Source organism: Strix aluco, chromosome 16 (assembly GCF_031877795.1).
Source record: "Strix aluco isolate bStrAlu1 chromosome 16, bStrAlu1.hap1, whole genome shotgun sequence".
Classification (NCBI taxonomy): Eukaryota; Metazoa; Chordata; class Aves; order Strigiformes; family Strigidae; genus Strix; species Strix aluco.
The window spans coordinates 6,157,955-6,185,822 of record NC_133946.1 but is presented as its reverse complement, the minus strand read 5'-3'; the positions used below and the strand labels follow the sequence as shown (position 1 = coordinate 6,185,822).

General features: G+C 40.3%; 1 protein-coding gene across 1 annotated transcript; it reads right to left on the bottom strand.

The window, feature by feature from the left end:
- Positions 1-341: 341 nt before the first annotated feature.
- SLC5A12 (solute carrier family 5 member 12) lies at positions 342-16,618 on the bottom strand. The gene is made up of 15 exons (XM_074841931.1): positions 16,155-16,618; positions 14,049-14,114; positions 12,145-12,196; positions 10,799-10,866; positions 9,735-9,889; positions 8,562-8,702; positions 7,012-7,141; positions 6,583-6,671; positions 5,206-5,318; positions 3,914-3,981; positions 3,489-3,575; positions 2,657-2,835; positions 2,327-2,430; positions 1,994-2,112; positions 342-561 (listed from the first exon to the last, which is right to left on the bottom strand). Exons 1-15 carry the CDS (start codon positions 16,509-16,511, stop codon positions 403-405), a joined length of 1,887 nt encoding a protein of 628 aa, XP_074698032.1. The 5' UTR covers positions 16,512-16,618; the 3' UTR covers positions 342-402.
- Between the last annotated feature and the right edge of the window lie 11,250 nt (positions 16,619-27,868).

Sequence of the window (27,868 nt, the reverse complement as noted above, 5' to 3'; positions counted from 1 at the left end):
CCTCCATCAGAGGGCAGTTCCCAGTCTCACCTTCCTGAGAGGCCTCAAAAACTTCCCTGAAGTCTTGCTTTACTCAAGTTCACCTTTGCACGTTTCCCTTCAGTGACTAGTTACTGAGCAGAGCATGTGATAGTGACACCTTGCGGCTGCTTCGGAGCAGGAGCTTCCGTGGCAAGATTCATGAAACGTTTCTTCTGAAACAGCAGTGCTTCCAAAACCCCCTTGTCCAATGATTTTCCAGGTCTGCCATGAAATTCATAAATAAAAATATGGCCTTTATTGCTATAGAGAGCAATTGTTCCTTCTTGGTCATCTACAAGCTGGTAAAAGCAATAAAAAGAACTCTTCGTTCCTGAAGCTGGAGAAAAAAAGTTTGATTAAAGGTCCCTCGTCCATCAGCTTCTAGAGACGAGATTCTCTGCTTATATTAGTATAAGAATTTTCCTCAGGATTGTAACCAGGGAACTGGCGTTTGTTTTCTTTGTTGATATTATTCTTGAAGGTGTCATCTGTTCCAGTTTTATTTGCAATAACTTCAGGCAGATTTTTTTCAAAGTCCACCTGAAAAAAGAAAGAAAATGCTCTAGTAGTTTGAACCCTGTATTCACTGCTGCTTTCCTTTGCTTAAAGGGTATCTTGTTGCATTTTGAAATTTCGGCAATCTTTCTTATAAACCTGAGTTCCTTCACTGCATAAAAAGGCTCTCAGACCCACAAACAGGCACAGTTTAGTGTGTCCCCTCAATACACAACCACTGGTTTTCTCATTCCCCCATAGAAAGTCTTTGGCAAAAGAAACAGAAACAAGTTCTCACAACTCCTATGTTCATGTAAAAGTCATGAAATGTGCCCTCAGTGCCTTCCTAATCACTTAAATTTAGTGTTTTATTTGCGTATTTCTCCACATTTTAGTGGATTGGGTTTTTGTCTGCCCTACACTTGCCTCAATGGTTTCACATTGCAACTACTTAATGTTTTTATTTTACATTTTAAGCAAATACAAGGGTATAAATCCATATGTGGGTTTTTTTCTGCTTTTATTGAGACGATTTTTTTTTTTCCTCCAGAAAAGTTTTAGACAAAGTCTGTGTTGAGCACCTAAAAAACAGCTGAAGCAAATCTAGAGCCACAGCTGCCTCCAAATTAAACCATTACGTTTAATATCAAACAATGCCAGCTGGGTGGAGGGACAGCTTCTACCTTATCGTCAAATACTGTGAGTTTTGCAGCTGAAAGATTACTTCTAATATTTAAAGGCACCTCTAGAGTGCTCTGAAGGAGCTGAAAACACATGTTGCTTTATGTCCCTTCTCTAAACCTGGCAGATTCTGCTAAGATGGAGCAATGCTGTTTCCCTGCAAACTGTTACAATGGTGCAAGAAAAAGAGGTGCTTGTCATTCGTGGTTTCTTAATGAGCTACAAAGATCTGCGACACCTGGGGAAGAGCGGGTGGAGGGGGTGGTGGGCGGGGCAGCCCAGGTGCTGGTGATTGCAGCCCTGCCTGGTGGGCCAGCAGTGCTGCGTGGGGAGAGGACCTGCTGGGTCTGGAGTGGGGATGGCAGCAGCCACAGAGCTTCGTGGACGTGTGAGTACTAAAGGCTTTCCCTCTGTGCTCAGAGGCAGTAGCTCAGTGAACTCCCCTCCGGGGTGTAAAGTACGGTTTTGTCCCACTCAGTTGCCGGAGAGGGAGGTCAGCCCCCATTTCATGGTCTGCTGGCCATCCCCAGGGCTGTTTGTCTTCAGAGACCCCAAGTCCCTCTGTACTGTGTAAACAGGGAAAATAAGTGACTTATTACTGAGCAATGCTGAGCAGGGTTTGGCTGATCTCACTTCCCATCTGTAGTGCCTACGCAGCATCCTTTGCACAACTGTAAAAGGTGATTACTGAAGGCTAACCTGCTCTGTGTGGCATGTGCCCTCACGTCCATACGTGCCTGCACGCCCGCTGCTCCTGGGCCACAGCGGGGCTGAGCTGAGGGGGTCAGGTACTCACCTGGGTGTCGTGCCGCACGCCGCACCAGAGGAAAGTTGTGAGGCTTTTGGACCAAAAGCAAAACAGGTTGCAGACTGGCTTAATTAACACTGGTGGGATATCTTCTCCTTTATTGGGTCCTGAAAGGAGAAAATAATACCTAAGTCTATGGAAAGCTAGGTGTGAGCCTTGGGAGCCTCAGAGCATGAGGTGTGGGGAGCGGGATTGGAGCTTGCTACTCTCTCCTGAGTGTGTATCACAAGATGCTCGCTGGACTCTTTAGAAGCTGTTTTAACAGCAGAGTCAGGTTCTTGTGCAAAAGCATTTATATAAATATGTGTGCTGAACACCAACCTGTTATAAAGCTTATCAACAGCCCTGTGATGGCACAGCCTAGGCAGCCGATGGCACTGAAGTACAGGTAGGACAGGGAGTACCAGGTATCTGCCAGAAAAGGCCTGTGAAAAGGTGACAAAAGCAGCTAGTGATGATCAATGGGTATGTTTCTGTTGTTTCTGGACTGTGCCAGCAAACCGCAGCTCATGCTGCAGTCGGTGTATGGCCAGCAGCGGTTCATGCTCCCAGCCTGCTCGGCAGTTACTGGCTGCACCCCGGATGCACGCTGCAGGCTCAGGCTGTGTTGTGCCGAAACACAGGCTTGGGTGGTAACGGCAGGGAAAATACCTGTCTGGAGAGGCTGTGGAAGCTGCTGTCGTCAGCGCCTCGGTGCTGTTAACCAGTGTGCAGTTGAGAGTCGACAGTTGCAGAGGAATGGACTTTGTCGGTGGTGCAGGGTAAATGAAAGAGCCGGTACCAGCCCAAAAAGCTAAGGTGATCCCAGCTAAGAGGCCTCCGATAGCACCCTTGGCAGGCATAGAAAGGTACTGTTAAAGGTGATGCACGGGAAGTGCTTCCCTGCGACGTGAATTAGGCAGGAGCAGATGATGACTGGTTACAGTTTCTCAGCGTAAACCAATTCTGTTTTCTCTTGGCATAAATCATGGTGATTTATTGCTCTCTAGTAATAAGAGCTGAAGCAAAACTGTGATGATCAGAATTGCAATACAGAATTCAGTTTTATTTCTGGGCAAATGTGATGGGACTGCTCGTGGGGCAATATGAAATGAGTTCATATTGTGTTTTGCCTCAGTTAACAAAGGCAGACCAATTGAAATCATTCTGTGTGTCTCAAGGTGAATATAGGCTGAGGCAAGTATTGAATATTTTTTCATTTTAATGAAAGAGAAGAAACTCAGAAATAAAAATAATTTAAAAAAAAAAAAGCCCTCATGTCAATCTAATCACCAATTATTCCACAGCTGAGCAGAGGTAAATTCAAATGGGATAAAATCAGACAGTGAAAAGGGACCTCTAAAGCAGATCTTGGACTCCTCAGGCTCTAAATCTGACAAGCAGCCCAGAGACTAAATCTGGAAAACTCAAATAATTTTCAAGACAGACTAACCAAATAACACCATGAGATTTTCTTTTAGATAAGGGGTGGTTTTTTTCTTACCTTCCAGTTGGCACAAGGGAACACAATTCCCAGGGTAAATAATCCCAGCATGGGCCCCCCACACATCCCGTGGATGGAGAGGGAAGCCTGTGGATGTAGAGAAGAGACAGGAGCTTAGTGCAACAGCTGGAGGGAGTGTGCACAGTTCTGCTTTCATAATCTTTGGTGGGAAACAGAGGGGGAGAAGAGACCGACAGTGATTTCGGTGCACAATTAAAGAGAGAATCACACTCAGTATCCATTCCCAGCAGTGCCTAAATAGTGAGGAAGTTGGGGGATTTATGATTTTTATTTTTCCTGGGTTTTCTGCTCAGCAGTGTCCACAGAAACTGTTCAGGTAATCCAGCAGTCCCAGTGCTGTCAGCATTATTTGTTCAGTTCATAGCACTTCATTCATGTTCAGTTCATTGCATTTATTGAGATACCTGCACAACTCCTCCCAGCAGCGATGCTGCTGCAGCCATCGAAGTGCACAGGACACCGTATAATATACCTGGAAAAGATCAGGCAGTGAGGTTGTCAGTGCTGGTCAATAGCGTGGATGATTTCTAATTCATCTAGTATCTGAAGGGACCAGGCTGTATGGAGGAGTTTGTACTTTGGGCTGTGATGTTTAAAGCCGTCCATTAAGCACCCAGCAGCACCTTGTGTGAAGTGTTCTTGGGTTTTTGGTTGGTTGTTTTTTCTTATGAAGCAGAACTTAGCAATTAAATTAATTTAGAAGTTATGCCTCATGTAGAAATGTTTCAGTTTCTGTTTCCTTTAAATAGTGCTTTTAAAATAGTCTAATGAATGAATTGAGCAATGATAAGCAACAGGGCTTTTTCCCTTTGACACCAGTTTTAACTTTGAATGTAGCAGTCTTGAGGAAAGCCAACCAAAACTCATGTGCTAGCACACCTTGGTTTTGGAGGTGAAAATTATCTATGTCGTGAGTGCAAAAACTAAGTAGCAAGTAGAAAAGCAGGAACAGAGGAGGTTGGAGACAGAGAATTTACTGGTTTGGTTCTTCTGTGATCTTTGCAAGCATCAGTAAAGAGTTATGATATTATTATAACACTTTAAAAAGTTACGATGTTACTGCAATAGTTGGAAAAAGTATCTTAAAATTTCACACCACTTTGGATGCTTGATATTTTGATGGTCTGCTTTTTATTAGTCTTTCTTACATACTTGTTTTTCTCTGAAAAACTGAGCAACCTCCTTCTGTGATACTCTAAGTTTGAATAGAAATCTTACTGTATTACTGTAAAACAATAGTATTTAGTAATGCTACTGTAGAGTAATGTGGTAATAACTGCACTGATACTCTTTCTGTATGGTAAAGAAGATCCCATGGTGTTCCCCAGTGTTTTCAGAAAACAAAAATTTTCTGAAGATTTTCAGTAGTGGTTGTTGATGCTAATCTATGTTTGTTTCTGTACCATATAGCACCCATGCTTAATTTTACTGTAGCGTCAGACTGACCTTCATCCTGAGAGTCTGTAAAGGGTTACACTCCTGTTGAGGTTTCCGAAGCACAAGTGTGTTTTGGAAGGAGTCTCTCTAGACAGTGCCCTTCACTACTCACAGAACTGCTCTCAGAGTCAACTGAGAGTCTGAGACTCTCAAGGCTCCGAGTATATAAAATTCTGCCTTATTTTCTTCTGTAGTAATAGCAATTGGGGGGATGGACTCCTTTGCCATTAAAGAAATGGATCCCCTCTAGGATACCTACATAAGCCTTTGCTGATCCATGTGCTCATCTTCTCAGAGAGGTTTGGGAAACCTTTCTTGACCAAGTCTTCAAAGGTAACAGTTGCTAAAGCGTTGATGCTAGCAGCTACTGTGCTGTAGAAAGGAAGAAGAATGTTAAGTAAATAGGAAGTAATCTGAAATAAAGTTGTATTTATAGAGAAATACTGCCTCTTGTTTAACATTAATATTATAAAATGTACAGTTCTTGAAGAGTCTTTTTCACATGCACTGCTAATGCTGGTGAGGTTTCTGTGTCTTCTGCGATGGTTAGGGCCCCTGTTTCATGCTGGCACAGAACAGGATACAAACTCATCCTAACTGGCCCTTCAGTTTCCCAAGCTGCAAAGACCTTGAAAATATAGATGTGTTCCAGAGCAAAGATATTACTCCCTTACAAGCCAAAGGATGTGCAGTGACCTCTAGTGATAACCTGTTCCTCCACAAAATGTCTATTCTGCTTTCTGTCATAACTGAAAAATACAGAATAGGAATAGTCTGACTCTTTTAGCTAGGTGAGTTAATCCATATTTAGTGAATATGATCTCTGTGACTTTGTTGTGACAATATGTCGGCGTCAATACCTACAGCACAGTATTTGGTACTCGGTGCCCTTACCTGTGTTCTCTTAGTCTCCTGCCGAGAGCAGTCAGTGTCTTTTATTGCGGGTTTTTTTTTTTTTGCTTTAGAGTTGGGGTTTTTTTCTTTTTTTTCCTGTTTTGATAACACTCTCCTGCTTTTTCTACAGATAAGAATATTTAGAAACAGCCTGTTGGAGATTGACTCTATGGCATTTAAATAATGTCAGTGTGAACTTGAATCTTCTCCCTTTTTAATGTCCTATAAAGTATTGATGTTTGGCCAGTAGAGGGTAGAAACTACAATAACATGCAGCACCCCCTTGAAGAACACACAGTTTCTAAAACTTCTCTGTGCAGACATCTCTTTTTCCCAGCCTCACTCTGTTCCATGTGCAGGCAGACTTGCTGAAAAGCTGTCTATCCCTGAAATGATGTTGTGGCAGTTGGATCGAGTAAAGGCAATTTCACCATGAGCAGCTCCAAAGGTATTTCAGGAAGCTGAGCTCTGTTACAAAGAGAACTGGTGTTTCCTCAGTTTTTATATCCTTTTGACTGTGTTGATAGTTTTTCTGAAATGTATTTGGGATAAAAAGATACTGGAGAACTGGAGCTGGACTCTGGCATGAATGTAATGTAACTCAACAAAGCACCACTGCTTCTTCCTAGAACAGGCTAAGAAAATCAGCTGGGCTTTTCTTAGGGTTTCATGTTTTGACCTTGCTCTGGGTCCTCAAGAAATCAATGGTACGCAGCTAAAATGTCACTTGAGATTCACAGACCTTAGCGTTCCACTGAATGCACAGGCGACAAAGAGTCCCGGGACTCCTGGCATCGAAGAAAAAATGTCCATAACAAAATACGGCATGAGCTGGGGTAGGAGCACAAAAGCAATGCAAGCAATTAGTTAAGATTTTCCCGGGCAATGGAAGAGAAGTAGCTGCATCTGAGCATGTTGCTAAATTCTGGTTTTGTTCCAGCTAACAAGGGGCATCAGATTCTGAGCAAAGGGGATGTTGTTTGGCAGAGGTGGTCAATCAGATTAATACTGCAGGAGTGCCAGAATAGATATATTCTAGCCCTTATTTGGCAACCACCTCAGTGCCTGAGCACTGTAAGGACATAAAGCATCCCATAAAACTTAAACTGTCTCTGTATGTGCTATGTCTGGGCCCAAAGCAGCTCCTAATGATAACAGTGGGTATCTGTACCTGATCAGGTGCTGAAATGAAATCAGCTGTCCAAGGGTCACAACTTTTGTAATGAGAGTACATCACCAAACCACAAAATACTGCACACACCAGGACTGTCCAGAGTCCCAATAAATTCAGGTAAAGTGCTCTAGAACAAAGGAGAGAAATTCTATTTAATACAAGATAGATCTAGAAAAGCTGTTGCAAGTTAGTTATTTCTAACTTTTTAGAGAGACACCTTAATCAAAGCTAGTTATGTAATCTCTTAAAGGCATCATCAGGCTAAGAATTTTTGTCTGATACTGATTTTAAAAAACATGGAAAAAATACAGCCTGTTTATGCTCTTCAACAAGGTTCTAGGTAGCTCTGTAGAGCTGGAAGAGACTGATCGAAGACCAGTAACTTTTATGCAGAACAGGATGCACTGAGTGCTGTGTCTGTCCCTCCTGTCCCCTGTGAGAGCAGATTTTTGTCTGTCAGGAGTTGTTACTGTTCTCTGTTTAAGCCATGCAGAGTATTATTTTGCGTGGATTCTGTCGTGGTGGCAATGTTGCCATGCAAAGTAGCACACTTGAGTTTTTTTCACTAGTCCACGAAGAGGATGTGCGTGGCAGCATCCACTGGGGACGTTGTGTGGCTGTGGTTCAGTAATCCTGGTGTTCCTGAGAGTTGCCAAATTTTACTTAGTCTCCATCATGTTTGGACATCACCTTGCACAAGGTCTCTTGCTAGGTCCAGTTCTGAGCTCTGGTTCAGAGCTGTGCTAGTGGGACTCGAAGGTCTTTTTCAGGATTTGTTACTACTGATATTCTCACTGTTGTGACTTCCAAACATTTTCAGAGACTGAATTTCAGCAGGTTAAATTCATATAATCTGTCATGACCTTAAGAAAAATGAGTATGATTGAAGCTAGCAAAAAAACTGTCTGAGGAAGGAAAAAAATTACTTCCTTTATACCTTAGCCAAGTGGTCAAGCAATTAGCACCAGGGGTATGAAACAATCTGTTTTAGTAGAACATGTGTCTAGCTATGCACATACTAATGCTGAACTTAAGGTAGTGGGCTGGAGACCTATATGTCTATACTGTGAAGTTTCACTAGTTTCTTTGCCATTGATTCTATTTATTCTTATATTTTAGAATTTTTATAACTTTATTTATTGATCTCATTTTATTTAGATCATGCCTTGTACTATAGTTCCTCATTAAATCAATAACCACTTTTAATACAATGCAATATAAACACAATTCCAATAAATACATTTTTCCAATAAAGCTGTAGATAGCACAACTGCTGTGTGGGCATCTTTTCTGTATAGTGCTTCTGAGGATTAATTTGGCAGCCTGACCCCAAATTATGAAACTGCAAGATGTAGATAACTACCCACTTTAATTTCTGCATTTACTTATGCCATTTAGGGTCAAAGGGAGTAAGACTGTCAGGGCAAAATTAGCTTACTACTACCCAATGGGATCCTGATATTTATTTAACATAACTGACAAACTGTTCGTATAGTTCCACATCAATATGTTTGATTGCTCAAAGAGGTTAATTACAGGTAACTTACAGTTTAGCATGCTTTTCGGATTTGCAAGAAATGCATCTCTGTATTGTGGATTGATTAACTCCATAGAGCCCTAGCCATGTAAATGTTCCCCCAATAACAATTGTCCAGAAGGTATGTCGTCTCAAAGGATCTATATCAAAGCTAGAAAAGAGAAAGGGAAGCCATTCAGCTCGCTTGTTTAAACATATATTTATTTATCAAGAAGTAGGTGATTTTTCAGAAATACCTGGTACGTCCCACCCTCTGAATGAGAAGTACCACATTGGTAATACTGTTTTCTAGCACAGACAACATGTAATGTGTTTAGGTTTGAAAGTTTTTTTACTTTTATATTGGAACACATTACTATCAGGTCAGGGTTAACACATATGCAGACTGTGTCAGAGGACCAATTAGGTGAGATAAATCACACTTATAAATCTTTTCATGCTCAGATTTCAGGTTTTTGTCATATTGCAGCAACACCTGAAAGCCATCCTGCCTGGAACCCTGTCCTTTGCAAGGAACAAAGCTACTTACTAAACTCTAAAAATCCTCCAAACTCTTAGTTACATCATCATGATGTGCTGTTTCCTTTACAAGAAATTGCTTCAGCTGCAGTTACCTTTTTTTAACAATGAAATTTCATTACTCAGTAATTCTATCTGGTACAAGTACATCTTTCTGTCTTTCATCTGTCATCTTTGCAGTTCTGCTAATCTTGATTTGTATAGCAGATAACATTTGACCTTGCTGCTAGATTCTGTCAGTGACTTGCCTTGATCAATGAGCTTTTCAGTCAAGGCCACAAACAGCCAAAGGAAGGTCAGTTTGCTATCGCAGTGCTGGTGCACCTTTGCTAGCTGCTGTGGTGAGTGTATTTAAAATGAAAGATATATACAGCTAGAAAGAATAATTGGGCTGCATTTGTAGCTACACAAAGAAAATTGGCAAAGCTCCCTTTGAGTTCAGCAGAGCTTTGATTTCTTTGAAGAGGATAACAGAAAGATGAGGTAAGGTCTCCTGGAAGATCAACTACGTCCCCAAGAACTGGAGAAATAGGGAATGGACTTCTTTGAGTTACTGAGGTGGTTCACTGCTAGTAACAAGGCTGAGTATTTTTGTCTTAGTGAAGGTAGGGTTTCTAAACATTAACTATATAAAAATAAAAGGTTTGCACCATTTATTTCTTACTCAAATATGTTTAGTCGTGATCCTTCATAGGCATCTTCCCAGACTTTGGTCGATCCACCGTTCAGAGTAGTTCCTCGAATCAAAACCGTCACAAAGCCAGCCACCATGACAAGCATTTGAAATGCATCTGTCCAGACAACAGCTTTTAATCCTCCCTAAAACAAACAGAACCTGTATGCTCCATCTTCTTTCCTGTTGTTCAAGTACATCAAAAGGCGGAAAGACCCCTTGTTTCAGGAGCTTATGAGCCATATGTATAGCATCTAGCAAATCGGGATATTCCTAATCTTTGTATTCTTCCATGAAGGTTGTATTTTTGCAGGTCAGAAAATGACATGGCCTAAATGATTTGTCCACAGTCATATGAGAATATCTGACCTCCAGGTAAATGCTTTTTTTTCTGCCTCCTTTACATGCATTTGAAGAATATGCCACAGTGTGGAACAAAAGCTTAGGGAGCACAAGCTGGCCAGCTTGTACTTCCCATAGCACTCTGTACACTTCTCAGAGCCCAGTGGTCCACAATTAGCCTAAAACAGAAAAATAGCTCCAGAAAGTTTGCAGTTCCGCTTTTTCCCATACATACTTTCATATTTGATCAGATCTGTACTAGAGCAACACAATAAATGCCTTCAACGAGGTTTGACTGAAATATTGAAAAAATTCATCAATGGTAATGAGAACAGAAATTAGGTTGTGTCCTGAGCCCCAGGGCTCTGCCGCTTCTGCTGCCATGTTTATCTTTTTTGTAATCTGGACAATTTACAAAAAAGATTTGGTGTGGCAGGGGAAGGTTATGCCTCCTTATCTGGACTCTGCCTCAAGCTGTCTGGTTTAAACCTTGAGACATACAGCAGAGGATTTGAAAGGAAATGGTTTTTTTCTCCAAATAGACTTACTTATACCACAGAGTCTAAAAGAAATTTATCTTTATGTTCTCCTACTTAAGCTTCAGTCACTTGGAGTCTATTTGGAAGCCGCCCTTCTGCGATAGCCTGTCACGTATAAGGGATGGTTGAATTAACAATCTGTGTTCTAGCTGTTGGGTTATGCCTGTTACGTACCAGAGTGCAATAGAAAGTGCAGACAATTCCTGTTGCAACTACAGAGCCCCAGAGATCAAATCCAGTGACTGTGAAACCAAAAAAACCCAAATGGTTAATGAAATGGAAGTAGGTCATCTGGATGGTAACAGAAAAGCTATGATGCTTTAGCCTTAAAAGGATGGGAGTAATTACTAATTTTAATGTTTTGTGCCTATTAGGAGTTTTTCTGGATTGTTCAGGTTTCTTAACTCTACTGGATACTGTTTTGCATTGTTATTTTCTTGCAAATTGGATTTAACTAACTTTCAAGCGTGCAAAAGTAATACGTAAGAAGAATAATTGCATAAACATCATTCCTATGGGGGACAGCTTTATAAGAAATGCTTTCCTTCAGTTCTTAGTCCAGAATTTTCTCTTGAGAAATCAAGTTCTTCAGAGATTTCCAAAGAATCTTAAGAAAAAAACCCAGCCCCAAACTAAATTCCATTCCCTGCAACTAGGAACAGTTTAATGCTAAAATATTCTGCATTAAAACAATTTTGTGTGTTCATTTTACTTCATAAAGTTACTTTATACAAGATGTACAAATTCTGGTTTGGCTTATATTGAAGTGTCTCCCACTGGGCATGGTTTGTGAGAGCAAGTCTATTTGTCAAGGTTTACTTATTAGCAAAGTTAGTATGGCCTAATAACAAACACGAACTGTCATGTAAAGTTCAGTTGAGCTCCAGAAAAGCTCAACACTGTGTGAGAGGTGGGGTTGGGCAAAATGGATACAACTTAGGTGATGAACAATGAAAAGAGCCTCCCAATCTCTTCCCAATGGATTTTGGTTAAATTAGGAGCTGGGCCGTGGTGATTCTTTATGCTCTATAACAGTAAAATTGGTAATGCCATCATGATGGATGTTGCATGCCTAGTTTGCAAAGACTGATTAAAGAAATGTGCAGAAAGCAGCACAGCGTTCAGCTCCAGCTGCAGGGAATGGAGTTATACCCATTGGAACCTGAACACAGGAGACAGGGAAGCGGGGAATCAAAGTACAGAATATGTCTTGGATGATCAGCTTGTACTGTGAACTTTGTCAGGATGTTGAGAAATTGTTCATTGCTAACCTCTTTGGGTTACCTTATTGAGGGCAAAGGAGAGCAGAACAGCAAATGTGGGGCTCCTGCTAATCTACTGGTGTGAGAGATCCAAGGAGTCCGAAATGCAGAACTACAAAGTGTAGGCAAAAACCTCCTTACAAAACTTGTGAGGAATTTTTTTTAGATTTTTTTATCTATTTTCCTTACTTCATTTATTCTAATTGTTTTGTGGTGTGGGTATTTGGAGTAGCCATGTAGTGCGGTATTGGAACTCACCTTGGTTTAGTGCCAGTGATGGAGCATAAACCACTATTCCTGTGTACAGGATCTGAAAGAGAAAAAGTTCATGAAAACAAAAAAAATGTATATGAATGCTCAGTGATAAGGCTTCTATTTAGATTGGGGCTCAGAGCAAAATACCAGATCAGGAGGTTTCTTTATTTTATATGGCTTTCTGTTTCAGCCTTTACAAAATAAAAATCTTTGGTTTAATTCTTTTCTGCTGGAAGGACCATTATCTATCTTGGTATTACTTTTACTTCACCCATTGTGAAGATGACTAGATGACAAAAATATCCTAGTCAGATGGAAAGAGGAGGTCTCAGGAAAATATTAACAGTGATGCAGAGAGAACTTGGATTGTTCTTGGAGATTAAACTTCCCTTGTTCCACTCAATCCCTTTCAAAGTAGCTGACTCAATGCCCTTCATGTGAATGTTCTGACAGAACTGAGGGAGAAACAAAGCCTGGAAGTGAATAAGAATTCAAATCGATTGCAAAAGGTTTTAGAGTTAATAAAATGGCATTAACATAGAACGAAATGTCTGCCAACTTCCTAAGACTTTCCATCAAATACATAACTAACGTAATCTTTTGAGAAACTTGATGAAGCTTTAAAACAAAGGGCAAAAAAATCTATTTGATGTCTACAGTAGTGCCTTGAGTGGCTCCTTAAGTTGGGTTTATTTCGGTAAAGTAAGTAGGTAAAGTTAAGTAGTACTACTAAAGTGAGGTTTTGGGGGGTAAGTAAAGCTAGTCTCTGCTCAACATCTCTATCCAAGAGCCAGGAGTGTTTTTTATTTTATCTACCCACACAGAATCACAGAATCGTCTAGGTTGGAAAAGACCTTGAAGATCATCTAGTCCAACCATTAGCCTAACATTGACAGTTCTCATCTACACCATATCCCTCAGCGCTATGTCAACCCGACTCTTAAACCCCTCCAGGGATGGGGACTCCACCACCTCCCTGGGCAGCCCATTCCAATGCCTAACCACCCATTCTGTAAAGAAATGCTTCCTAATATCTAGTCTAGACCTTCCCTGGTGCAACTTGAGGCCATTACCTCTTGTCCTATCACTCATTACTTGCTTAAAGAGACTCATCCCCCCTCTCTGCACCCTCCTTTCAGGTAGTTGTAGAGGGCGATGAGGTCTCCCCTCAGCCTCCTCTTCTCCAAACTAAACAACCCCAGTTCCCTCAGCCGCTCCCCATCAGACCTGTGCTTCAGACCCTGCACCAGCTTCGTTGCCCTTCTCTGGGCACGCTCGAGTAATTCAATGTCATTTTTGTAGTGAGGGGCCCAAAACTGAACACAGTCATCAAGGTGTAGCCTCACCAGTGCCAAGTAGTCAGTGTTCTATGGCAATGCAGAGCAGTATACAGATGGGGAGTCTGCTCACATTAGGCAGTGATTTCTGCCCTGTGGGCTGCTGGGCTTAGTCCCTGGGTCCTGGTGCTGGGAACAGCCCTTGCCACCAGCTGCCACTTTGCCATGGGATAGCCTCAGCCCAGTGTCATAAATGGGTAACTAGTGAACTAAGCGTACCCAGTACAGCTCATCTAGCTTCTCAAGGCAGATAGAATCCACTCATTTGGAAAGAGAGAGGCTTCAGGGGAACGTAATGAGACCAAGAATTTGAGAGTCTGTGAGAGTTCAGCACAACATCCAAGTGTCAAAGACAACAAAAATGGCATATTTAATCCTAAACAGGAGAAAGCTAGAAAGTTAGGAAAGCAACCATTCTTTCTTTTTAACATTCACAGTCCAAGTGAAAAAAATAAAAAAAAGGAGTACCCATTAAAACATCTCATTATAAAAAATGTGTAGTCTGAAACTAATCTGTCAAAATAAATGTTGAGTGAAACTAGCATAAACAAAGAATCAAGGTCTTCTTACCGTCTGCAGGATGTAGATCAGTGTTGCAGCAAGACGAACAATCTTGTTAAATCTTAACTCCAAATACTAGGAAAAAGAAGAATCTCAGTAAATTGCACATGTAGCACCTGTGACACAGCTATTAACCTTCTGTTTGCCCTGTGTAACAGCTTGCTACGCAAGTTAAATTACTGGCAGCTGGCACTACTGCTATGAGTAATGTGCAGGAGAGCATGATTGTTATTACATGTAGCAATAATTTCATTTAAGAAATCTTCTCATCAATAGCATGTACTTGAAGTTATATGTTGAGTTGCAGTAATCAGTATCTGCTTTGTATTGGGAATAACTGAAAGAGCCCAAGGGCAACAAGGAAAAGAAATTTAAACTTCAAATGAGACTAAATTCCAACTATAGGACTTGAGGTCACCTCTAGGAGAAATAGTATAATTTGACTCATGTAGTGACAAAAGTGGTGGTGGAGCAGATGGAGAAGCATGAACAGAGTTTCACAGTGCTTAAGCTAAGCTGCCTTTCTCACTTGCTCTGTCTCAGTCTAATGCCAAACCTGCACATCATCAATATGGAGAGGCAAGTGCAGTTCTTATGGACTTCCAGGTGGACGTAGAGAGGTGTTCCTAATTACTGCAAACTGCAGAGGTTGGTAGACCTCTAGCCACAAAAGCCAGATTTTAAGGCTGAGTCACCACCTGAAGTCTCCCTGTAGAGTTGACCAAAAAATTGAATCTGTGTTGCTAACCCTGTGGCAGTCTCCCACGCAGCCCTGGGTGGACTTGGGCCCCAGTCCCCTGCACTCCTCAGCAGGCACCAGGCACAGGCTCTACAAGTCTTCTCTTTTACAAACCTCTACATATAGTACTTCCAAAGCAGCTTCTTTCTTATTAATTTAGTTCATGTTAATCTTTCTTGTGTCTCTTGCATAATAAGCCCCACAGTCTGCAATACAAATAAATAATTTATATAATTTGACTTAATTCATGAACCCAGCAGAGTCAACTTTCCAGCATGCTTGAAGGGACTCTCTGGCTATAGTGACACCTTCAGTCATTCAGATGACAGAAGTAATTCATTCTCTGATCTTGCATCAAAACCAGCTAGAAAATACAGTTACTTCTGGCAATGGGAACAGATGGTCTATTTTATGTTTTCCAACCTGTAACTGAAATATTTCCAAATACCCAGGCAGAGCTGTCTGACCAAAACCCCTCCTTGGGTAGGGGCTTAAAGAACATGAGCAACCTTTCTGTTACCAGGAAGCTCCTCATGAACTAAATCCTTGGTTCTTGCTTAGCTGAAACTGCCCACAAATGGCCGTGACCAAATTTGCAGCAGTTGATTAAACTGGCTAAAAGGCTATTCCCAAATGCTCGACAGCTGCCCTATGGGTGTGCAGATAAGGGCTGCACACTGTGCTCCTAGCAATAACATCACGAGGACTACTAATTTTTTTTTTTTTTTAACTACTGAACTGTCGTATGAAGAAAATAATGTGTCCCAGGAAGAATGACAGGGGAAAACTCTAGAAAATTCAGAGGTCATTCATTTCATTTCCTAGAGAATTCATTTTCCAGCCCTGACTTTTTTTTTTATGAAAGAGACCTGCCCTCCTCTATCTCTTTATCCCTTCCTCCCACCTCAGCTTTTTGGATATCAAGTAGTCCACTTTTATAGTCAATTGGACCAAATTGCCAGATCTAGACCAAGTTTGAATTGGATACTACTGAATTTTTTTCTTGAAGTCTGTCTTTAATACCTCTTCTCTAAACCAGAGTGTAATAGTTACTTATAAGATCAGAAGCATTTGGATATATTTTAAATATTTTACATCTGTAACTTAATTTGGTGCTGGTATATAAACCCTTACTGTATCTTTGCTATATATGCAGAACAGGAGCTCTGACTTAATTTGTGCTTTCAACTTTTGCAATATAAATAATTAGTCTGAATAATACAACCCGCTTCTAAAAATAATTCATGTGTCAATACACTTGTTCTGTAAAACACTGTAGAAACTCTTCTGTCAGAGATTTTTCTCTACAAATATCTATATTAATGATATTGACTTTTATATTAGAATAGTGCCATTTTTAAATAATTTTTACTTACCTCATAAGTGCTTGTAATGCCAGATCTGTAAAATACAGGTAAAAAAAGTTCAGCAGTAAAAATGATGACAAGTGCATATGAAAGAAAGAACAACACAAAGGATGCCCCATAGCGATAAACTTCGGAGGGTGTCCCCAGAACGGTTACTGCTGACATGAAACTCGATGTGAGAGAGAAAGCTATTGGTCCACATGTCATCTGCTTACCGCCCACCAAGAATTCCTTTGAAGTTTTCTTTTTCCTCTCTTTAACTGCAAAAAAGACTCCAATGCTAGCACATACTAAAAAGAGTGCTGCAAAAACAACATAGTCCCAAGCCACAAATTTTTTGACTTCTGGAGCTACAAAGTTTGACATGGCACCAGTTGGACAATTCTCTGATGGAGGATTCTGGTTTTCTGTAGCTATTGCTCTGAGCAGATTAACTCAGTTGACAGCAAAGTTGAAATTTATCTGTAGCTCATCAGTGACAAATAAAAACAGAAAGACTATTCAGCGAGGAGACTTTTTTTTTTCCCCCAGTTCACTTCTAAGGTGGAAAAAAAAATATAGTGAAGTATGAGTTAGGAAGGTGCTGAATGCCCTTAGACCCTAGTGCTGCTGATGCTTCTCTCAGGCAGACTGGAGCAGGGGACTTAGCTGTGAAATTTGTAGTACACTCCCTTTTTGTCTGTGAGGTTTTAATTTAAGGTTAAACATTAGCCTGGCACATTGACTTGATCTGACTCTTTTCTAACCTCTCAGCATTTTTAAATGATAAAATGAGAGCAATAAAGAAATAAATAAAAGAGAGAAAAATGAAGGAAAGCTTAGTGTATGGACCTATGACCCCACTGGCAAGCTTGTTTTCAGAGGAGCAATTCCCTCATATGGTTAAAAACTAAACTTGAACATCAGTGGTAGGGTTCAGAATTGTCCTTTGACATTCTAGGTGTGCTCCTTGGTAGGCCCTCTGGAAGTTAAGTCTGCCTTAAAGAATTGGAGCCTTTAAATGTTAACAGAAACTATGGTGCTTTGCCCCCACCCGCCATAGCCCAGTGGAGTCTTTGGGAACGCAGGGGATCTCCAGGTGAGCAGAAGCAGAGTTTGTGCTACATTCTTTGAGAATGACTGTCAGTTAGAAACTATTTTTTCACTGATTGCTACTAACAGCAATTTTACTTATAGTTTATATGGGTTTGTGTGAGAGGTAGTTTATTTTATTTATCCATGTACAACTTGGGCAGACCTGCAGGACAAGAGGGCCAAAGAGAAGCAGATTAGACAACAGCAGTGCTTGTCCTAATTAGGTCTTTGGCATAATTTGCTGAATTCAATTAATTAGGTTTTCCTTGTGTTGGTTGCTTTTTTAAAAAAATAAGTGAATACTCATTTTATCTCTACCTATGCCATGACAATGTATTTTCCAAAGCAGTAGACAATGACTTGTAATCCCAAAGGATTAATTTATACAAAGAGGTAGTGTGTGTAGTCACAGCCCTGAAGGAAGGGTAGAGGGTACATTTTGGAGACAATCAAAAGATTCAGTAACCTAGAGTAGCCTTTAATAGAAAAAGTCCTTTTTTTCAGCCTTGTCTTGGCTGGGGATGGATCCCTACTTCTCTTTGTTAAATCATCAGTAAATGGAGATGTTTTTGCTGTGTCAATCGTATTTTGCAGATTAGTGGGTGTCCAGACCTGAAGCCTTGCCTGTTCCCATCCATCTGCTCAGGAGAAAGAGGAGTATGTGTACAGTACCTTCATTGCTTGGCACAGAGTCAAAGAAAATCCAGGATTAAAAAAAAAAAGAAAGCAAAGATATTTAAAAGGCACCACTTCATTTATAGCTGAAATACTTTTAGTCTAAAAAGTGTGAAGTGCACGTTTGTGAAGTATGATCCAGCCCTCTGTGAAAGCCAGGATATCAAATACAGCCACATCAGTTGCCATAGCGCTTGTTTGTGTGCTGTAACCTGTGGGTAGTGCCATGGAGGGACCAGATGAGAGCGCAAAAAAGTCTTACATTAGTGTGGATCAAAGTGAGACAGTATAGGTAATGTAGGTAATGTTTTGTAAATTCTCATCCGACCCCCTCACAGTATTTTTTTAATCTAAGTATACCCCCATCACTGGTTAATATTTCTCTTTTGTACAGAACAAATGTCTTAAGGTGTGTCTACTCTCAAAAAAAGCAGTGACTTTCACTTGCCAGACATTCCTCTGCTATTTGGGCTTTTTTCCTTTTTTTTTTTTTTTCCCCCTCTCTTCTTCTCTTCCCCCCCCCCCCCCCCCCCCCCCAACTGTAAGAACGTGGATATTTTCTTCAGGTTTTAATTCATATCCACAGAGTTGGATTAATAAACATGTCTGGGAAGGGTAAAAGCCATGCCATTACAACGGTGATGTTCTAGGGTCAGCCATTAGCCCAGGCTGGCAGGAGGCTGATTTAATGGGGTATGAATGCAGCATGTAGGGTTAACCAGACAAAGCACATGCGTGCTTCTTCCCACAAACCACAGCTGATTGCTAGCTCAGTCATGATGACGCCAAGTTAATTCACAAAAAGCTGCAAAGAAATAAACTTGAAGGTATTTCCTCTTAAACTTGAGACACTGAACTACATCATTTAAGTAAGACTGCATCAATCTTACGATGCTGAGAGGGTGGAGAATTTTTTGTGGGGTCTGGGATAAAAATTTAAAATCATTTAAAAAAAAAAAAATCATCTAATCATCTGGATCAGAAGGTTTCTGTGCCAGTCATGTTTCCAGAGAAAGACTAAGTGGAAGGTCCCTGTAACATCCATTCTAGGAAAATAAGTGTAGTGTAATATATTATTACTGGCTTGAACACAATTTTGAAATGGTCTGTTTGCCATCAGCATACACTGCTAATTAGCAGCTGGGCTAACTGTGCTGTCACACAGTGACAAATAAAGCTGCCCATCAGCTCACATGGGCTCGATGCATAGCAATTTGGGTTGGATTCCAGGAAGCTGTTCCAAATAACAGAATTCCTATTGGCATAAATGCAAGCCTGCAGAGATTTTTATTTCATTTTTAATTATGAATGGTCTCTCCAGCAGGAAAGTATTTTTGGATTATAGTATTTTACATAGAAAATATAAAAAAGGTAATGAAATAATAAACTGGAAATCAAGCTAGAAATGTAAATTTATATATTTATGATACCACTATAGTCCTCTGATACATTTTCAGCATAGCTTCATGGTGTTGTTCAGAATAGCCGTTTTAGCTAAATCTCACATAGAAAAAACCAATATAACATGGAAATAAAATTTCTGATGAAACAGCATTTTAAAATAGTATGAAAACCCTTGTTATTCTGTCATGATGATAGTCCTTCCAGTATGTACACAAGCTGGCACACGTGCGCAATCTGCTAAAGCAGTATTTTCAGTATATTTCTCAGCGGTGTTATGAGTCTTTGGTATGATTCTTACTTGTATAGCAGCTCCAAAATTTCTGCTTTTCACAATCATATATTGATAGCTGTACTTGCATGTTATGCTGTTAGGGAAGTAATTGTTTCTGCTTCTAACTGTACTTTTTTTTTTTTTTTTTTTTGATATGAGAGCTTTCCCTCTGGAGCAAATGTTCAGGTGACAGAATTCATTCCTTTCTGAGGCCAGACTAGCATCATGTAGTCTGATGTTTGATGATGAGACCATGAATATTTTCCCTGGCTTCAGCTGAGTTAGTCCGTTGAATATTTTTGTCATGAGTGAGAGACCCAGGACCTGACCCTTGATCACAGATTGTTTGTTAGCACTGACGATGTAAAAATTAGTTTTGATTACCTAAATCTTAAAAATCTTGTAGGTCCTGCACTCACTTCAGTGTTTGAGTTTAATATCCGAGTCTGAGATTTGTCCATTGCTATAAACATAAGAGTCATTCTGGAAAATAATATTATATTACACATAAAATTGCATATCAATTTGTTGGTGCTGCTCCAAATGCTTAGATCTATACATACAAAATACACCCGATCTCAAAATTAAGGTCTTCTTTTGGGTACATATTTTGTACAGTATCCATAAAGAGCGACAGCATCTCTTAATAGTATTATAAAAAATAAATATTACATATTTTTATCTAAGCGCATCTTTTCAAACACCTAGATCAGAAAGTTCCTTTATTTAGTATATGTTGTTTCCACTAAAAAAGCTTTTAAACCGCAACTGTCAGGTAAATAGCTGTGCAGCACTGAAGTATTTGAAAAATATTTTTTCCTCCTGATAATGCAGAATTAATCAGAATCAAGCCTGGGAATAAACTCTTTGTTTTGCTATGTAGTAAACATATGTTTTTACTGTACACTGACACTGAATTATTTTTCAGCTTCCTTCTCAATATTTTTCAATACAGAGTTGTAGAAATAGGCACCAGAGGATTTAAGTTACATAGTTAATTAGGTGGCTGAAAAAGAAAACGTGACTAGTCTGTTGAGGAAAGATAAATTTCTGGAGCACGAAATACACAGAAAATCAAAGGTGTATCATTCAGAAGTCCCTGTTAAACTTACAGGTTATTATCTTTCCTTGACAGTGGACTTTGTCTTTTCTTAAGAGGCTCCTCTTTAATGATTACTCTTTCCTCAGAAAGACATGCTTATTTATCTATACAAAGATCATTATAACCCAGTAGTGTGGGGAACCAGAGTTATTGCTTATAGTTTCAAAATAGATTATCCCCAGGGACACGGAGTCCTCCCGGTGGGATCGTCCTTCCCCGGCAGCACCAGGTCGAGCCAGGGCACCCAGCAGGGACTGTGGCCAGTGGCCAAGTCTCATCCCATCCGTCCATATCCGTCTACTTTGTTTTGCATCTTGGGACAAAGTTTGCAGAGTTACTTGCAAACCCAGTGGCACACTTTGCAGAGTACCTGCAAACCTGGTTGCACGCTTTGTGAGTGTGGCTGTTTGGGCTGCACGGAGGTGGGGTTTTGTTGTGCATGTACTTACGGAGAAAAATGCCCACTTGGCACTGAGAATTATATTCTCTTCTACTGAGTGAGCTGGGGAGCTGCATAAGAAGAAAATGCTAATCTGAAACACGGGATTTCAAATAATCATATTCTGGAAAAAAAAGAAGCTTAAAATCATATGTCAGTTATCATTTACCCCTCCTAACCTGCAGCGCAGTGGAAGAGGGTCCCTCTCTTTTGTGCGGCTGCAGTTTCCCAAGGACCTGAGCCATCCTCACAGCTCCCCAGCTACCTCTGCCATGGGCTCCTCCACGGGGCCACGCTGGACACCCGGCATGTGGGGAAGCAGCCTGGCTTCGCTCTTTCAGCTCCCCCTTTTTTTTTTTTTTTTTTTTGTAGAGGGAAAATTGGGGTTCTTTTGTTGGTTTTTTTGTTGGGTTTGTGTTTTTTTGTTTTTTTTTTTTGTAGAGGGAAAAGTAGCATATAAGAAAGTAGTTTGCTACTCATCTACCCAGGGTAATGATTCATTTTCCAGCAATGGCACGGATATGATGAAGAAAGATGTTTTTATTCAAATATCAGTCAAAATAAATGATCAGATATTACAGTGAAGACCGTAAGCTGTGTAGTCCATGCAATAGCTCCATAACAGATAGGAGCTGGGTGGAGGTGCTGAGATGGCTGATGCTGACCTGGTTGTGAAACAGAACAAGTCAGAAAGGCTGCTGTACTGCTGGTGTGGACACCAAGGAGATAAGGCTGTCCTTCAGATCATCTCTATTTTCCACTTAGACACTGTGGTAAATACTCCTTAAAAGGTGGGACTGGGGAACGTCCCATCCTGTTTTGGAGCAATCCCCAGTTATCACAGCGGGATGCTTTTACCTGTGATGTGTCTTGTATTTGCTCTGTTCTCCTGTCTGGCTACTGCTGTGAGTCCCCGGGCTTCAGAGGAAGCTTCCAGAATCAGATTTGCTTCCCTCCGCCCCCCCCACCCCCACCCCCGGTTTTGCCAATGGAAGCATCTGTGTGAGAGATAGGGAGCACACAAGAGGGTGAGCATGGCACAGAGAAGAAAGAAGATGGACCAAGGGGAGGAAGGGCAAGGCTGTGCTGGGGAAATTCATCCTGCAGCGATTGGTTCAGATTCTTGCAGGGAAAATCAGAGTATTGATAATATGAGAAAACATAGCTTATTTCTGTTTGGCTTACAGGTAGAACTAGCTTTGTAAACTAAGGCTGTTAAACTGGGTTCATCAAAAGAGGAATGTATGGACTGACAGAAGGACAAGTAGTCTTGATCCCAGCATATCTCTTCATAAGACAGCAGTCAAGGACTGAACGAAATAGCAGCATTACATTCTGGTTTGTTGTAAAATGAAGATAAGGTACAACAAAAGTAAGGCAGCTTATATGCTGATCAAAAAGCGCTTCGGGATGTGTGTAGCAACTGAGAAGGAAAGAGGGAGTTGAGATCTCACTGCAGATGATTTAAGGATAAAGCAGCACAGCGTGCACTTTAAAAGGATGAAAAAGTCATGTGTGCTTCACTATTTCTGTGCCATTAAAAGCTCCAGAAACTAAGGTCATCTGTGTCGGTCTTCAGTTGTTCATAAGTAGTAGAAATACTGCCTCAACACTGCAAGAAGCATTTGGAAACTGTCTCTGAGCAAACAGCAATAGAAAGGTGATGTGTATTTAACAGTGTTGCTGTTAATGGTCCGTACAGGAGGCCTGTGCTGTTCATGGATAACTTTAATGAGCATCCTGATTTACAATAATGCTGAGGATCACAACCCTTCGCTTACCCGCAAGTTACCCTACTAAAGGGGAAGGGTCAGTTCAGGCGCTCCCTGAGGAATAAAGCTGTTTAACACTGAATTGACCTGGTGTGTTTCCCCGGATTAAAGGTTTTATGCACTCCAATGAACTTGTGTTATACAAAGTACCTTTTCCCACATCGTAGAAAACCCAAGTCAAAGGAAGACCTTTTTTAGTAGGACCTGGAAATCAAGCATTTTTAATAATTATTTTTTATTTATTGTATCACTTTCACTTTTCTTTCTTAATATACTTCAAAGAGTTCTCTCCATCCTGTTTTGCCTATATAATTTCACTCTCGTTATGTACTCACATACTTACCTTGATACAGATTACAGCGCAATATTACCACACTGCAAAAAGGTTTCATGCAAAACAAAAATCTTCATTTGAACTGTTTAACTACTCCGATATTGTTTGTTATCATTACACTCCCCAAATTATAATCTGTTCTTTTTTTTTCTAGTTTAAAATAAATTGAAAGAATCAAAGATAAAGTGCTAGTCATAGTTAAAATAATCTAACAAAAATTTTAAATAAATAGATCAAAATTTGGCTGCAACTATACAATACACTTCTCTTGAAAGAATTGGGTGGAAGAGCTGGCCTGCTCTAGTCTTGCCTCTAACACAAGTGTGATGGGGCATGAGGTGAGGAGAAAAGGAGCCAGGTCGTGACTTTTCCGTAGGCCTTTGCCATGATGGACCTTCTCTCCTATCTTGCATTTGAAGACCTAAAGCTCTTACTGTTTTGCTAAAATCTTGTAATTAATTTAAATTCAGGTATATGAGCTTTTGTATGGGTCTTTACTTGGGCTATCTTTAAGGCTGTAGAAAACTTCTCTACTTATCTTTCCCTGAAGGGGCCAAAAAACAGAGAGGGGGGAAAACCTCTGGAGGGTACCAAAAAATAATATGACATAAAGTGAGCATTAGGAATTGGATAAAATGTATTTGGCCTCATGGGAAGCAGACTTTGCCCCTAGACAGTAGGTAGTAAGGGAGCTGATGTGTGGTGCCATATTAGCGGGTTTTTGTAAGAGCTGAGCGTGTGCTCTGCACCTCATGTGAAGCTGGACGTGTCATGTGCTGCCACAGTAATTGCTTTGAAATCAGGCAAAGGGACATCATAACAGCACGAATAGCTGTAAAAAAGTCTCTGGAATTTGCTTATGCTAACAATTACTCCTACATCTGTTCATTCTTTCTGATAAATTGCTCGGCTTTTTATGTGCTGTTGACTCCAGTATAGCAGAGACACTTTTGTTTTCCTTGTTTTGGGAAACCAGAGATGTAACTCAGGGATAACTCAAGGAAACTTGTGCCCTGCTTATCTGGGGGCAGAGGGTGCAGACAGGGGAAGCAGATTGCATTTTGGAGAGTCTCTGAGCAGGTATCACAAAGTTTCCAACATGCAGCGGTACCTGATGATCTTGGCAGAATAAACTAAAGAAATATCTCAGGGTCACCCCAATTATCATGAACTATAGTGAAGGAAATGAAACCTCAACTGGAGGCATGCATCAACAGCCCCTTTTATTTCCTTTGAAAGTATATAAACAGGAGCTCCCTGCTCCTGGGCGTCAGGAAGATGCTCACTTTTGAGAAGTGTTTGAAGGGTACCGGGGCTGTGCCCGTAGCCCATCGGCACTCACCCAACCTACAGGCACTAGCATATGGTGTCAGCAGTGGTTTGGTTTGGGATTTGCAAATCCAGTGAGGGTTTGTGCTGAGACCACACACTATGTGAGAAATCCTAATTTAAATTAAAGCTAGTTATACGAAAAATTAGGGCTCCTTTCTGCTGGTAACTTCCCTGCTTGCTGAAGCTTTTCTCTCACAGGTAATGGAAAAAGGAGGTAAATCATGTCAGTGCCTAGGTGACAGCTTAAATCACAGAAGTTTTTCCTCATCATTTATTGGCAGTAAGTTTGTTGTATGCTGGCAAACGTCCCAAATATCATATTGGGTGTGATTGTGTCTCTATCTTATATAAAATTGTGTGTGATTGCCTCATGGCTACCTGGCTCCCCTCCTTCCATTTTGTGCCTTTGTGTGTGCAAATCTATATATATATAAAAAGTACATAAGTAAGTTTGTGAATTAGAGGTGCCATGGAGATTTGGCATGTTTCTTCTTCCATTCATCATGTTGGTTTTGGTTTGGTTTTTTGTTTCGTTTTTTTGGTTTTTTTTTTTTTTTTGCTTGTATATCAAAATACTTTGGGGTGGTTCTCAGTGTAAGCTGCAGGGAGTTGAATGTTATTTTTATTCAGTCTGAGTCATTTACTCATTTGAAAACTTGACTCTGAGTACATATGTTGAACAGTTTTGGAAAGCTAAGCCCTGAAGTTAAGCAGGGGAAAGAAAAATATTATGATAGTAGAATGTGGTCTACGAATTGTAGTAAATTAGACATTAAAATTAAAAACATTGGAAATAAACTTAGGTTCAGCAATAAATTCTGGATCTAGATGTTTGTTATGTATGAGGGTCTATGGTAGAAAAGCTGCAGTTTTAAGTACAGAATATATTGTTCAGGAGAGATGAGGTTTTTTCCTCACATGACACATGAAGCATTTTGAACACATCTTTTAAGAAAACAAACTTCTCCTTCATCTTATTTTACGTAAATGAAAGCAGGACATCTCTGTTTTGTCTTTGCCCTGTGGTGCCTTGATGGACTGAAAAGGAAGTGAAATAAATCTTGCCTGTCCACTGCAGGCTTGAGAATAGATCAGTTACTTTGCTTCTATTTTATGTTCCTCTTGAATCTGTGACAGGGTAAGTCACTTGCTGTTGAGAGTCTGATAACTTCACTGCCGAAGAATTTGGACATGGGGATGACAGAAATTTTTTTTCAGCTTTCTGGTTTTTGCAACTCATCTCGCTGCTTCTCCCTCTTGTACATACTGGACCCAGTACAGAGTAGCAGTGCATAGAATTTTTGGATAATCTGTTTACTACTGTCGTTTGGGTTTTTCCCTGCTTGTTTCAAAGTCTGGTTGTTTTGTTTTTGGGATTTTTTTCTCTGTTTTTTTAATTAACATTTTTGTTGTTTTATTTTCAGTGTTGTTTTGCCCTGTAACAGCTGTGGCACAGTAATTCGTTATTCCTTTCTATTTGGAGAAGTGAAGGGAAAAACAAAAGAGAGGCAGCTGTCTTTTTTGGTTTTATTTTTCGAGTAGGATTTGTCTGCGGGTGAAGACTTGGAAACAGGACTTCCGATCCAATGCCTCACTCCTGCCGACCGGCTGTGTGGCTCTGGATTAGTAATTCAGTCTTTCATCTTCCTTTTCCCCAGGAAAGGAAAATAAAAAAGACCAGATGCTTAACTTGAGATGTAGGAAAGGCATGACTAATCAGCCTTTTAACAGGTAGCCAAAGGTTACTGCATCTAGTGTTGCTGCATGGGGAGACACTTTCAGATGGGTCCAGATCCCACTCGCTATGCAAAAATATCTGTGTTGCTGTATCCCTACTCCTTTTCTTAGCTTCATCAGTAGATTTCAAAAGGGATTTGGAGTTACAACTGAGATACTCTTTACAGGCTGTAAATCTTTGATTTATAACTGTAGGACAAGCTGTAGGACACTTTGTTCTCAAAATGTTATCTAATCTGGTAATTTAATTATTCTAAAACAAATGAGCACTCACAGAAGTGCTGTTCCTCTTGACTACCGCAGTGTACATTAAACATTTGTGAATTCATTTTTGCAATGTGCGTAGTTCCTTATAATTTTTCTCCAGAAGGCTTGGTGACTAGGCACAGCTCCATGACACAGCAACAGCTGATAACTGATGTCTCTGGAGGGAAAACAAGATAAGAATAATTGCAACATAGCTGTATTGAAGGCTTGGACTAATCCTTGTTTAAAACAAGTTGCTGGGAATGAGTCATTTTTTCCCTTTGGGACTATGAGTGAAATTTGTAAAACAGTGTTTCCTCTGCTCTTCTATTGATCTGCCAGAGACTTAGTGTGATTCAGGATCTTGCTTACAGTTGAGTAGTAGTAAGACTACTGCTCTTGAACTTTGCTTTATATTTACATCATAACCTTCTTAGGAGTTAGCTGATTTAGAAGAAAGGACGTTAAGGACTGTATATAATTTACTGAGTAAAGACTTTTATGGTTGGTGTAAAATGTATATATCAACACCATTTTGCTGTTCCTGTTCCAGTGACTATTGCTTCTGGACTTTGTGTGGGTACAGCTCAAAGCGACGCAGAGTATGAAAAGACACTGTGTCCCTGAGCCGCATCTTTAAAAGGCAAGCCCTGTTCATGTGCAGAGCCTTATTTTTGATGTAAGAGCATGGTTTGATTCTGAAGGCGAATATCCTAGCTTAGCAATGATTTGGTGGCATGAATTAATTTTAATTACTTTGTGTTCTGGATCAAGGCAAGTAATTACCAGTTGCGTGGAAATGAGAAGTGCATTTTAACAGTCTTGCTGTAGTGAATGAGTTCATATCTGCTCAAGTGCATATATATGTTTTGCTCCTCATTTGTGCTTGATTTACGTAATGTTAATGGCATTTAGATATGTAGCCATTGGAAAAATTATTCCAAATACTTAACCTTTTGCAACTTGTACCATTGTGTTCCTCACCCCCTCACATTTCTCCTGAACACTGATTTTTGTTTTGTTTTACCCAAAGACTTGTATTGAATCTCAGCTACAGTTAAACCTTGGGGAGAAATACATGTATCTGTCATCTTTCACGTTTATGGGCCACGACAGTAGTTTCCCAGTACAGGAACAATGTGTGTAGGGAATATCTAGGAAATGTCTCCTCCGCGTGTGTGTACATGCACACTAGGTGAACAGGCCGTGTGGAAGGTGACACAAAGATTGTGAGATGGAGAAGTAAAATCACTGCCTTAAAATAATGGTGCTTCATTCCCATTTCTTCAGTTGGGGAAATTCAGAACTTATTCCCATAGTTGCTTGGTACATTCAAT